The sequence below is a fragment of the Lactuca serriola genome, chromosome 2, assembly GCF_051521515.1.
Source record: "Lactuca serriola cultivar US96UC23 chromosome 2, Lser_US96UC23_V15, whole genome shotgun sequence".
Classification (NCBI taxonomy): Eukaryota; Viridiplantae; Streptophyta; class Magnoliopsida; order Asterales; family Asteraceae; genus Lactuca; species Lactuca serriola.
Genome location: NC_136409.1, coordinates 76,925,782 through 76,939,883, shown reverse-complemented (window position 1 = coordinate 76,939,883; position 14,102 = coordinate 76,925,782). Strand labels below are relative to the sequence as shown.

General features: G+C 30.7%; 1 protein-coding gene across 2 annotated transcripts; it reads right to left on the bottom strand.

The window, feature by feature from the left end:
- Positions 1–368: 368 nt before the first annotated feature.
- On the bottom strand, positions 369–3,914 carry LOC145086429 (uncharacterized). 2 transcript variants are annotated; one of them, XM_079024184.1, is made up of 6 exons: positions 3,697–3,914; positions 2,420–3,508; positions 2,150–2,342; positions 1,823–2,042; positions 1,187–1,313; positions 369–813 (listed from the first exon to the last, which is right to left on the bottom strand). In XM_079024184.1, exons 2-6 carry the CDS (start codon positions 3,422–3,424, stop codon positions 586–588), a joined length of 1,773 nt encoding a protein of 590 aa, XP_078880310.1. In that variant the 5' UTR covers positions 3,425–3,508; positions 3,697–3,914; the 3' UTR covers positions 369–585. The 2 variants fall into 2 exon arrangements, with proteins under 2 accessions (XP_078880310.1, XP_078880309.1); XM_079024183.1 differs by lacking the exon at positions 3,697–3,914 and having other exon boundaries at positions 2,420–3,676.
- Between the last annotated feature and the right edge of the window lie 10,188 nt (positions 3,915–14,102).

Genomic DNA, 14,102 nt, shown 5'->3' with positions numbered 1-14,102 from the left:
TGTTCATCCAAATATCATCCGAACAAATTAAAATAAGTTATAGCGATGTACGCTAGGTTTTACAGTGATGATGATAAACCATAAACTTAGTATGCTATCTTATTATATGATTACAATTATGTTTCTCTGTTCTTCAGCATTACTAACTTCTTTTCAGCTCTTCTTTCCTCAAATTCAATTACTTTTTGGCTAACCACCCCCAAAAAAAATAATAATAATAATAATAACAACAAATAAATAAATAAAGCCACTATCCCTTGAAGTCCGTGAACCTTTTTGTTTTGAACACGTACATTCATTTGGTTTCTTCATTCCTTTTGTGTTTTAACTTTTAAGAAATGCACTTTGCTTTAGTGTTCTACAAGAAATTTCAACATCATAATAACTCAAAATATTATCATAAATAAGAGCCGACTTTTGTTTAACCAACAAAGAAAATAAGAGACCTATAATACAATACACGATCTTATTTCTTTGATCCTAAGAGTCTATTGATGGCTTGAAGGAATCTTCAGAACTCTAATATGAACTCCTCAACTGCCCTAGAATCATAGTCACATGACATTCGTATGATTCTGTATAATCTTAATCATATATCATCCATGGTGGCACATATTCTTTTGGTATAGGGAGGTTGATGGATGAACTGTTAGTCAGCATGCCAACAACTTCTTCCATTGTTGGTCTGTTATCTGCATCTTCTTGAACACACAGCAACCCGATGTGGATGAATCTTGTTATGGAACTTGGATTGCCATGAATTCTAGGATCAAGTATATTTGAAGATGTTCCTTCCATCCAATTTTTCCAAACCTACAACAATTTCACATACCTTTATACTTCACTTATTACATGTAGTCCGTTTGAATTTCTCAAAAAACGTAACACCATCATATAACATTTCTCTCTCACGCCACAAAATTAAGACATTATACAAAACTTAAAAGGAAAAAGAACAACCAAAATGCTTTTCCATGATTTAAATCAGAAATCCATAATCACATTGAAGGGCATGTTACAAGTGGAAAAAGGTTGATAAATTTGTATGAAAATTCCTTTTAAAGCTTGGGTCAATTTCAAAAAGCAGTATATGTTTTTTTTTTTTTTTTAATATATAGGATGTGAATGATATTATAGATGCACAATACTAACATCATAGAATCTGGTCATCGATAATAATACTTACATTTCGTTTTAAGCAGTTGTACATACGACACCCAATTGTGGTTTCCAAAACCAAGACACCAAAACTATACACATCAGCCTTAGCTGACAGACGATTAGCCTGATGCAGTTCTGGTGCGATATATTCCCTGTCACATATGCATATATTATTAGCTTCGACCATTACTACAAATCATTCAAATTTTGTGAAGGAAAAAGATAACACAAACACACACGTATCTGGGTATGTTCTATATCAAATGCAGTTTTCCATGAAAGATAACTTAGACCCTACAAAGTTGAAGGTACGTCGCTTAAATTACTACTGTAAAGACTTCTTCCTAAATGAACTCAATTTTTATATCTATTCGAGGAAATTAAATTGGAGAATGGAGATTACCTTCTTGCTCACTAATACCTATAGCAACATCTTTATCAATCAAAAATGTCGAATTGGTAATGGGGTACAAGATTTTACAATGGTTATCACTATTAAGGGAATAATTCAAGAACATCTGAAAATTCAAGAAACCGTGACATGTGAGGTGTAAATTAAACATTAATGATTTTGAATCATCTAACTTTAGAAAATTCAAGAACATCTGAAGGGTTCATTCCCGAAGATTGACAATTTCTAAATGAATGGTTGTGTACTTACAAGGTCTCCCACATTGTACCCATTTCGACAAAAACAGCCTCGTTTATTGTTGTTAAACACCTTGAGAATTCAAGATTTGACAGTTTGGGGTGGAAACTTTCATCTAAAAGAATGTTTCCAGGTATAACATTAGCATGTATTACATCATGCTGGTGAAGGTAAAGAAGTGCCCTAGCAACACCCAGTATTACTTTCTTGCGCTTATTCCAGTCCAAAAGTCCTACAAAGACATATCATCGAGAAAAATGTTAGCCAAGTTTAATCTTTCATTTCAGCTTAAACTTTACATATAATATGAAATCCATATTTTAAAAAAAGAAGTCATACCAATTATCGAGAGATGTAGATTGGAACAGAATGCAAAGTCATAGACAAGGTATACTTTTTTTCCTTCAATGGAATACCCAATCAATGGAAGCAAATTCTCATGCTCAAGTTTTACCATTAATGACACTTCATTTTTATAATCTTGACAACCTATTCTAGCAATTGATATTCCTCGTCCGTTTTGTAACTTTCCCTGAGAAGAAAAATTAACCAACTTTCAGCTTTAAGCATCCTTTCGAAACCCAAAAATAATGTAATTATATAAGATACCTTGTACATGAATGGAGCCAAGCTACATCTTAACATTCTATTATCCTTAGCGAAATTCTCAGTTGCAACATTAATAGTTTTAAACTCAAACCTTCGTAAGATTCTATTTTCACCTCCAACAGTATCAAAGTAGAACTCCAAAGAGTTTAACCTTCTACCCCAAAAAGTTCTCATGGACATGGCTATGGCTTTCTCATGTAAGACTAGTATAGACTCAAGGCATGCCACAACCTCAGCCATTGTAGGCCGTTGCTTTGGATTATCATGCACACACCGATTTGCAAGATGTGCAAACTGCTTCAAACATTTAGGCATCACTCCCACTCTTATAGTATAATCAACAATTTGCTTTAACCTACCTTCTTTCATAGATTCTTGAGCCCAATTTACTAAACCCCAATGCTCATCATCAAGACTTGTATCCACTGCTCGTTTTCCACTGAGAACTTCAAGTAATACTACCCCAAACGCATACACATCAGACTTTCTTGTCAACCTACCCGTTGCGTAATAGTCTGGATCTAGGTATCCAAAAGTGCCTTTCACAAAAGTGTTGACATAAGTCAAAGGTTGATTTATAGGAGCTAGTTTCGACAATCCAAAATCAGAAATCTTTGCAGCCCAATTATCATCTAACAATATGTTTGAAGTTTTCACATCGCGATGTATAACACCATGCTTAATACCTGTGCCAGTGTGAAGATAATCTAAGCCACGAGCAACCCCTATGCATATCTTGAGTCGTCGAATCCAGGATAAAGGAGTTTGAAATTTGTGCAGATGATCTTCAAGGCTTCCATGGGGGATATACTCGTAAACAAGGATCATCTCTTCACCATGATTGCAATAACCGATCAAAGACACTAAGTGGCAGTGTCTTAACTTAGAAAGCATCTGAACTTCATTCCAGAACTCTGCTGCTCCTTGATTAGAGGTTGAATCCATGCGCTTAATGGCCACAACCAAATGAGTTGACCCATTAGTGATGGTTCCTTTGTAAACCATGCCAAACCCCCCATGACCGATTATCAATGACTCGTTGAAGTTATGGGTTGCTAAGTTAATCTCCGAAATTGTGAACTGATGGCACTGTTGTGGAAAGAAGAATGAAGAGAAGTCAACATCCATAGCATTAATCAAGGAATTGAAAGAAGATGGATTCAGATATGAATTAGGATTTGTAGGGAACGTATTTCCTATATCACATATATGCACATGACTGATCATGGTGTGAAAGCATTTTAACTTCTTCTTTTTTTATAATTAAACATACTTACATACAGATTGTTGTTTGATATTGCTTTTGCTTCTCATCCGGTTTCTACAAAATTACAACGTAGTTTCGCAGAAATTGTTATACCTTCCAGAAATGGAAGTGGTATGGTTTTGTGACTCGGTGGCTTTGCTTCAGCGCTCCTGCGTTGACTTGCATTTTATCTTTAGCAAATGGAATTTCAGGAATCAGTGTCGCCGCTGGTGGTCGAAATACATCTATGATACTGACAGAAGGCACTCGAAGTGAAGTTCCGATACCGAATGATTAAAAGAATTTATAAAATAATTAATACAGTTCTTAATGTAAAACATGTAAAATGAAGAAACTATCCATTTTCTTCTTTTATAGTTTTTAATATATATATATATATATATATATATATATATATATATATATATATATATATATATATATATATATACTAGCAGTGTACCCACGCAAAGCGGCAGGGCGTGTAAATTATTTCGGTGATATGTTTCATTTACAAAAATGTTATGTTCCAAAAGAAAGTACATGTTGAAGACAAAATAATCAAACTATGTTGTTATTTGTTAGATGATACACTAAATAACCGATAAAAAGAAACAAATCACGACGACATAAAATATGAAATATTTACGCTGTTCAAAAATAATAGGATTATATAAGAATCACAAAATATGAAAATGTGTAATAACACATGACTGATTATACATTATTAATCGTGCAACACTTCCTTACATACCACATATACTAGATTGTGATACCATCATCAAGATGGTGCAGCTCAGTTCAATTTCTAGGAAATCCAGCATGGCCTTCAAATGAATTCCAAAGTGACATTCAAAAGTTGAGGCTACTTAAACAACCGAAAAACATTTTGAAAAAACTTGAGGCTATAAAAACATTCAAAAATCGAAATTATGAGTAAGCATTTGTTTACCCTTCTCCTTCCTTTAACATCTCGTCTACATGTATCTTCAAAAATATTAAAAGTAAACTTTGAGTTAAAAAAAACATTTTGAAATCATTAACATTTCAATATTACCATTTATTTGTGTATAAAGATAAGGATGGACAAAATTGTCATTTACCTATTGCTTGCATGGGATCCATAGCAAAAGCTTGAAAACAATCAGAAGCCATGGAAGGGTAGGGCACCCAAGGTTTATCGATAACCTACAATAAAACAAAAAAGAAATATTAAAATTCATGAACCTGCCTGGGGTTACCAATAAAACCAAAACTACCATTCAAAATTGCAAAATGAAATAAAGAAATTAGCAATTTGTCCAACACTTCAGATAATAAACAGAAATGCATACCCAACCAATAACATTCTAGCCCCATTTCATGAAAGCTGGATATGTTGGTGTCACAACTAGAAATTTTGTGTCATGTAATCTCTACACTCAAGTATAATGAAGAATCAAAAACTTAAAGAGCAGGTATGATGCTTACTCTATGACATCTAATTTTCAAACAAATACACCATACAAGTGCTACAAATGGTCAATAAGCAATTGGAAACCCTAGAAGTTCTGGTTAGGTTCATTTTGGACTAGGACTTCCTTATTGGACTCATTGGGCCAATAAGCCTCCAATTTGACTATCATGGGATTAGAACCTTCAAATGGGCTCTAATTGGACCCATATCCATTTATTTCAACATTTTGGGCCATATTGGGCCTAGAATGAAATAAATTAAAAATTATGAACCATGATTAACCTAAACTAGCCCAACAAAGTGTAAAAATCATATTATATTTATTTTGGGACTAAAAATCATCCAACTTAACTTCTATATGGGCTTAGGGGAAATAAAGCCCAAAAACCTTTTTCCTTTCCAAATTCTCGGCCCAAGGCCCAAATCCAAGAAGAAAGGGGGTTGACTTCTTCATGCCACCTCACTTATGTCCCACATATTTCCATGCATGGACCAACATGCATCTATGTATCTCAACTCAACTATTTCTCTCCTCTTTCTTCTTGTCTCGGCCGATTCCAACACACACACACACACATTTTCATCACCTTTCACATATCAACACTCTCCAAAAACACCTCCACTCTCTTCACTAAATTTCGAAGATTCAAGGGCATTCAAGGAGGTTTTCCACAAAAAAAATCACCATCCAAGGTAAGGTTATACTTAAAACTATGACCTAGATTCTTTGATCTATCAAACATCTCCTCTTAACTCATAAGAAATCACGATCTTGCATCCTAGAACCACCTCAAGGCCGAGATCTTCATCAAAGTGTGCTAAGGCCGAAAATCACCTCATTTTTCTTCCATCTTTTCTCCAAAACCGAAACCACACCCAAGGTGAGCTTCATACCCCCTTATTTTCGGTTTTTATAAGTTTTGTGGGGGGAATACAAGCAAATGTGTAGATCTTTCATTATGTGTATGCCTTGTATGATTTCTATGTTTATTTACATACTTTTATGTGTTTATGGTGTTGAAACTAGTCAAAAGGACCTAAAAATCGAGATTTGCATTATGATGCATGAAACAAGTGCTAAAACATATCATTATACATAAGTCACTACTAGAAAAATAACCAAGTAGTTTAGATGAACATCTTGGGCTAAAAATCACATTTTTGGACTAAAAATGCTAAAAATATGAAATTTAAGGGCTCAAAATGTAAAAATACAAATTCTGAAGGTTGATATGTGTCAAAACAAATTCATGAAGGGATTTTCCAAAAATTTACACTTTGGAATGATTAAAATATAAATTTTTAAGCTTAATGGGCTAAAAATGAACTTTTCGGCCCAATAAGGCCCAATATGCGAAATTTCAAAGTTGAGGGGCTGAAAATGCATTTTTCTGTAAAACAGGGGACTACTAGTGCCCCAAGTCCATTTCAAAGGTTAAAAATGCTTTTCATATTCAAAAGGAACCAAGGATGCAAAGATTTTCTATTTTGGGCCAAAAGTGTAAAATTTGCGAAATTGAGGGTTCCAGCCGAAAAAGTTTCATTTTGAGGGACTAAAACTGTTTTTCAATAAGCTTTGAGCTGAAAAATACTTTTCTACAAGTTTTGATACTAAATTGTCAAGAAAAATGGCTTAAGGACTAAAATATAAATTATTATATATAAGGGGTCCAAAAGTGTAAATTCATCCAAAAAGAAGGGTCTGAAAAATGTAAAAGACTAATTTCTTAAACAATGAACCCGACACGATGAAATACTAGTACCTCGACTATCGGCGAATCACAATTCACCATCAACACCAAGAAAATCGTTATCAAACGAATTGGTTCGGTCTCGAATCAATAACAAACCTGAAACTACTATCGCGATGATACTTCAATACACACATGGAAATCTCGGAAACTCAATACACACGCGGGAATACACCAGACGTCGATACACCGTCCTTGGACCCAAAAGTTTCAAATCATGCTTGTTGGGCCTAGCTAGCCCAATGACATGATCTTTAGGCCCGAAGGAAATTTGCTTACATGTAGTTGGGTCTAATACGACTTAATTCCGTGTAAAAGGACTTTCAATGGCAAACGTGCTGCTGGTCCCCAAGGGTCCTTCGGTACTACTAGCGAAGTCGAGAATTCACAAATGCGAGTCGGGCTAAGGGCCCTTCACATTCAAGATAGTCTTGAACGACGTAGGGAAATATAGGGGCTTCGCACCCTCTTTTTCCCCTCGGTTATGGGGCTACATGAGTCCGGGTGGTTAGGTTAAGTGAATAGTGCGAGCGATGCCTAAGGGATCGTTTGTACGGTTGTCAACTGGTCGTTTTCATTAATGTACGTTTACAACAATTCACAATCCACAATTAATCCAACGTCTCCGGAGCTCAACGAATACACCTGTCGCAACGATATTACAAAACATAAACTAATTAAAGCAAAGTGATAGGAAAACGTCGGGTTTTCCTAGGTTTTTCAATTAATACACCTACAAACTACATACCGAGTTTTACAAATCGTACTCTTACATTTATGGAAACAAACAAGCATACTTATGGATCTTCACACCTTTTACACTATACTATTTTCAGAAAATATCGGATTTTCTGGTGGTTTTCAAAGCAATACAAAACATTGGATTTCAAACATTACTTATGAACTCACCAACATTTCATATGTTGACGTTTTTCAAAATACTTGTATTCTCAGGTAACAGATAAAGTGAAGGAAGAATTGTACTCTATGACGTTTTGCTGTTATTTAATTAGTATCGAACAATTTACTTTTGGACATGTAATATTATGGAACAATGTAATGAATGTAAACACCATCAGTTGTAATATTCCAATGTTTGGTGATGAATGATGTTATGTTTCATGTATATTCATTGTGATGGTATTCAATTGAGTCACAACAGCCCCCGGACGTTTCTGCCGTCTGGTTCGGGGGTGTGACAGTTGGTCTCTTTCCCATTACACATTTAACAACAAAACCCCAAAGCTATACACACGATATCACATTGTTAATGATGCTTTGCAATCACTCAATTTCATATATTCAACAACTCAAAAGTGTTAACAACATCATATTTTTTTATTATAACATCTTACTCTAAGTATAGAAAGAAAGAAACATGGTGCCAGGAAGCCAAAAGTTCCAATAGCAATAGTAGTCACACTGACTTCATCATCTACGATAGCTTGGGAAGACCGCAACCTTCTCGACTTCGACCGATTCTTTTAACAACAACAATTGATACAACAATGTCATCCATTAAGAGCAAAAACGTCATATCATTAACAAAAGAATAAGAAATAAACAACATAATGCATATTCAGCCACATTGGAGATACGATATTGGATCTTAATTCATAAATCATGGAATATGAGTTATCTTAAAAGTCAAAATGGAGCAGATCGAAAATGGTCAAATAATAAATGCTTAGATTTAATTTAATTTAAATTATTTTATTTATTTATTTATTTTGTAAATATACATAGTAAACAATTCAAAATGCCCTTTCAACTGAAAACACAAAGCATTTTAGTAAAAAAAAATAACATATTTTTTGCTTCTTCCAAGTTAGATGCCCATTGAGTAATTTCATTGAGCACTTGGCGTTCCTATAAATGCCTTTAAAAAACACAAGAACTTTAAAGGTAAGAACCAAACTCGTATTGAAATGTGTTGTGTGCATCAATTAAAAAAACAATTAGAAAAAGCACAATCAATAGTTAGAAACCTCAATTCCAAATATGTTTTACTTCTTCAGACAGTGGATCAGTAAAACTGGTATGGATCACTGTATTGAGTTCCTGGATAAATGAAAATGCAGCCCTTTTTTGGATGACTAACTTGAGTTCTTGGATAACAAAAGCTCACTAAAACAAATAAAAAATATAATAAAACATTAGTCTCTAGTTGTTGAAGAAATTTATTCTCTAACCTCGCTTCATGGGTGGAATGGTACATCAAGGCCTCTTACTTCAACAACATCACCAGCCAACTAAATCAAGGTCAAATGGTTATAAATCTTATACATGAAAATTCAAAAGCAAAGAGAAAGATATCAAAGTCAAATGATGACATTTTTTACTTTTAAGACAAAACAGAAACAATACCTGAAGTTAGAGCTACGAAATAAAGGATAAATGGTGGGGTTTTCCGGTATGTTGCTTTTTGTGGCATCCCATACTATAGACCCTGCAATAACAAAAATTTGGGAAATAAACATGGTAATTGAATTTTACTTTGTATCTCGATCTAGATCTAGATCCATTATCCATATCCATGGAATCATCATCACAAGAAGGTTGACAACTACGTTAAAGAAGTTTGGAGAGAAACAGAGGAGGATATGAAATCAGATTTCAAAATATGAAAGTTGAAACTGTGTTTGAAAGCATGAATATATTCAGTTTTGGGAATTTAAGGGCCGCAACCATTCTTCGGTGTTTGATGTGTTTTAAACTACAAATTAACCGGATAGAATGAGAATTCAAATGGAAAAAGTCATGAATTAAAAATCGATCAAAGATCAAATGGTTAACAATCGAGAAAGATATGCACCCGGTGATTGTGCACGATTTCAAATTTAATATTATTTTATTGGTGGTTGTTGTACTATCAGCTTAATGGTTTGGACGTCTTAAAAAAATTATTATTATATTCAATCTATTTATAAAAATAGTAGGATTTCTTTTATAAGATAGTAATATATATATATATATATATATATATATATATATATATATATATATATATATATATATATATATAATGAAGATAATTTTGACACATGTCAATCTCTAATGAGTTTTACTTGTCATTTTGTGATATTTTTGAAATAAATAATATCAACATGTCAATTTATGGTTTTTTAAAAAATACTTATTATTTACATTTTAATATTTTGTTTTCTTTAATCAACCATTTTCTTTAATTGACCCGTGTAATACACGGGTTTTACACTTAGTACTCTAATAAATGAAGGTTTTTTTATGTCAAATGTGATTCTCTCGTTAACTTGGACACATGTCATTTTCTGATATTTTTTAATAAATATTTTTTCCATGTGTCATTTTCTCATTTTTTATATTTTCTTAATGTACACATCATATTTACATCTCAATTAATAATTGTCTTAATTGAAAATAGTCAATAAATTACAATATTACTATCATATATTGTATTTAATATGTTTCCTTTTAAATTTCAATTTTCAATTTTAAATAAATTTTTGTTTAACCTTCATATTTAATTTTTTGTTTTATCCGACCCGTATAACATACGGGTCTCACAACTAGTATATATATATATATATATATATATATATATATATATATATATATATATATATATATATATATATAAGAGAGAGAGAGAGAGAGAGAGAGGAGGTTTCAATTGAGAAAAAAAAAAGGTTTAGAATGAGAGAATCATTCTCAGCCATACATTTATTTTACCGCAAAACACTTAGGCGTACCGGTGTAATTTGTAACGGATAAACATGTGTTTTTCCAACCAAACATGCTTACTTAAAGTATGTTAATCATTAACTTAATAAAAACAAAAACATATTTTTTTTTTGTTTCTTTTTTTTTAATTTTAGAATGCTATTTTCATCGAAAATTTATTTTAAATATATCAAAATTCATAATTTTTTATTCTCTATAAAGATACATCCATATTGATATAGTTTTAAGATAAAATAAAATAAAAAAAGTTAGAGTACATTCGTTAAATATATCAAAATTCATAATTTTTTATTTTCTATCGTTATTCATAAATGAATAAAAAGAAATCAGATTTTATTAAAGTACATTCGTTATTCACTAATGAATAAAACGCATGCTTAACTTTTTTAACGTTTAAGTATCGTTTATATATTAATATAACACATTACAAAGTTTCTTACATAATATATATTTTTTACATCATCTTTCGTCACATGTTATACTTATATATGAATAAAACATGTATTAATTGTCGTAATATGTTATATTAATAGAATATTTTTAAGATTTTTGTTATAGTTCATTTGTTATTCATATATAAATAAGTAGTATGTTAAAAAAAGATGAAGTGTTTTGAAATTTTGAACTACTTATTCATATAGGAATACCAATTGAACTGTAATAAAATTATGATAAATGTGTTCTTCGTATCTAAATATAACTTGTGAGGAAAGTCAATACAGGTTTTATTTATGTAACATGTAACAAGAGTTGATATAAGCTCAAAAAAGTTTATTATATGTTATATTTATATATGAATGATACTTTATCTGTAAAAAAAATTAATTATATTTTTTATTTATAAGTGAATAACGAATGTGTTGTACTAAAAATCTAATGCATTTTTATTCATTTATGAATAACGATAGCTGAAAATATAAAAAATATATATATTTTATCTTAAAAGTATATTAATATAGATGTCTATTTGTAGAGAATAAAAAATCATGAATTTTGGTATACTTAAAATCATTTTTCGATAAAAATAGTTTCTTAAAAATAAAAATAAAAAAACGAAAAAACTATGTTTTTGTATATATTAAGGTAATGATTAGCATAGTTTTAGTTTAAGAAAACATGTTTTGTTGGAAAACACATGTGTATTCATTTCCTATTTCTGCTGGTACGACGGAGGCTTTTGCGGCAAAAATAAATGAGTGGCTGAGAATGATTCCCCAATTCTCAATCTTTTTTATTTTCTTAATTGAACTTAGCTCTCTCTCTCTCTCTCTCTCTCTATATATATATATATATATATATATATATATATATATATATTGAAAAATTCAAAAGAAAACCATTATTGATTAACCAACCAAGGAACTAATCTAAAACGTCGAAATTTAAAACGATCAACGGCAAAAAAAATTAGAGTTTTACAATGGACATGCATGTACCTGATTACACAAAAATCGAAGTCCATTTTTTAGTATTTTTTTTATGGGTCATGTTTTTCATATATCATTGTTCATGATTTTTCATCATCTTTCATATAGATCTATATTGATATATAAAAAATGAACTTTTTTATTTTCTTAAAAACTTATTTCATTTTCTTTGTTTTTTTTGAAAAGATAAGTTCTAATGTTTATTGAAAAAAATTAATAAATATATCAAAAGTCATATTTGTTTTTTGTACTCTTTAAACATAGATTAATATTGATGTAAAAAGATATTCAAAATTTTAGCTCAGATTCACATTTTGAATTTGCTCAGATTAACATTGTGAATGTGCTGATAACAGAATTATATTCAGCTCAGATTCACAGTATGAATAATAGTAAGTCGGATTCACATTGTAAATTCTGAAAACTAAATTATATATAATTCAGATTCATAATGTGAATAAATTCATTTGTTGCTTTTATAAAACTAATTTATAAGTAACTAAAATGTTAAAATATTATAAAATTAAATGGAAATATATTTCGATTCATATGTAAATTTCATTAAATTTATTTGTAAATGGTTAAAGAGTTGAAAGAATAATTCAGATTCATATTGTGAATGTTAAAACTAAAATCTTTACGGTTCAGATTCAAAATGTAAATCTCAACAGATCAAGGTGTTTTATTTTTTATTTATTTTTAATTTTTTAAATCAATGTTGAAGTTTATTAAAAAAGGACAAAAAAATTCAGATTTTTTGTATATTTAGTTTTTTTAGGATAAAAATAAATCTAACAATTGAAAAAAAAAATAGTACATGACAAAGTGGGTTTTTTTCCGAAAAATATAAGTTTTTTATATATGAATATCAATCTCTATGGAGAGATGACGAAAAATCTTGAGCAATAGTATATCCTTTTTTTTTTTTGATAAAAAACATAATCTAAAAAAATTAAACAAAAAAAGTGAGTTTTGTAGTATAATTCGATAAATATGCGTCAAATATACAAATGTACAATCATTCCCTTGCATGTTGATTATGATAATTTTCGATGCTAATGATTGGTACATTGTTAATAATGATTCTCCATTTAATTTCATCATATATATATATATATATATATATATATATATATATATATATATAGAGAGAGAGAGAGAGAGAGAGAGATAGGTTCAAATGTTTTCACTATCTATTGTGTGCCTGTATGATTGATTCTGGACCAATCATTTTAGTTATTTTAAGAAAGTAATTAATGCTTATTAAATGCTGAAGATGTAATTAATACCTATTATATCTTCAACATGTAATATGCATTAATTAATTTCTTAAAATAACTAAAATGATTAGTCCAGAATCAGTCATACAGGCACACAATAGATAGTGAAAACAAAATAACCTAACCCTATATATATATATATATATATATATATATATATATATATATATATATATATATATATATATAGAGAGAGAGAGAGAGAGAGATAGGTTCAAATGTTTTTGACAACTATTGTGTGCCTGTGTGCACCAATAGGAATTTAGGAATAATTAAATAATTAAAAATTGTAATAAGGGTAATTATGTAACTTTAGCATGCTAATTAAAATAAAATCCCTTAATTCATGGAAATTGCCATAAAAATCTGTTTGACCAACTATTTAACCCTAGCCTTCTATATCATACGTAATATGCCTCCTCCAATTTTCTTATGCACGAATGAACATCGTCTGATCAAAAGAGGTAGTCAAACCTCTTGCTGCAAATTTGTTTCCCCATTCCATTGATTAAGAAGATGTTATTCTTGGTGGCTCCATCTCCAATCGAAGCTAGCTTCAACATCAAGGCAATTTTGGAGTCACAAGAAGTCGGTGTATGTTTTTGCATCATTGTTACAGTTCCTTCGATGGTCGGTTCTTTAGAGCTTTTCCAAATCAAGCAAACTTCGTATGCCCTTATTTATCCGGTAACAACTCTTCAATTCTCATTAATTATGGATCGTTAACTTGTGATTCAAATTATCTATTTCTATTGTTCGCTGAATTGGATGGTTAAGTAAGGGAAAACCTAACGTGTTCA

Excerpts from the sequence above, each read along its gene's own strand:
- LOC145086429 (XM_079024183.1), bottom strand. The coding sequence starts at position 3,646 with ATGATCAGTCATGTGCATATATGTGATATAGGAAATACGTTCCCTACA. Across the intron at positions 2,343-2,419 it reads TGGCTCCATTCATGTACAAG|GGAAAGTTACAAAACGGACG; the intron begins GTATCTTATATA and ends TTTTCTTCTCAG. Across the intron at positions 2,043-2,149 it reads TCTACATCTCTCGATAATTG|GACTTTTGGACTGGAATAAG; the intron begins GTATGACTTCTT and ends ATGTCTTTGTAG.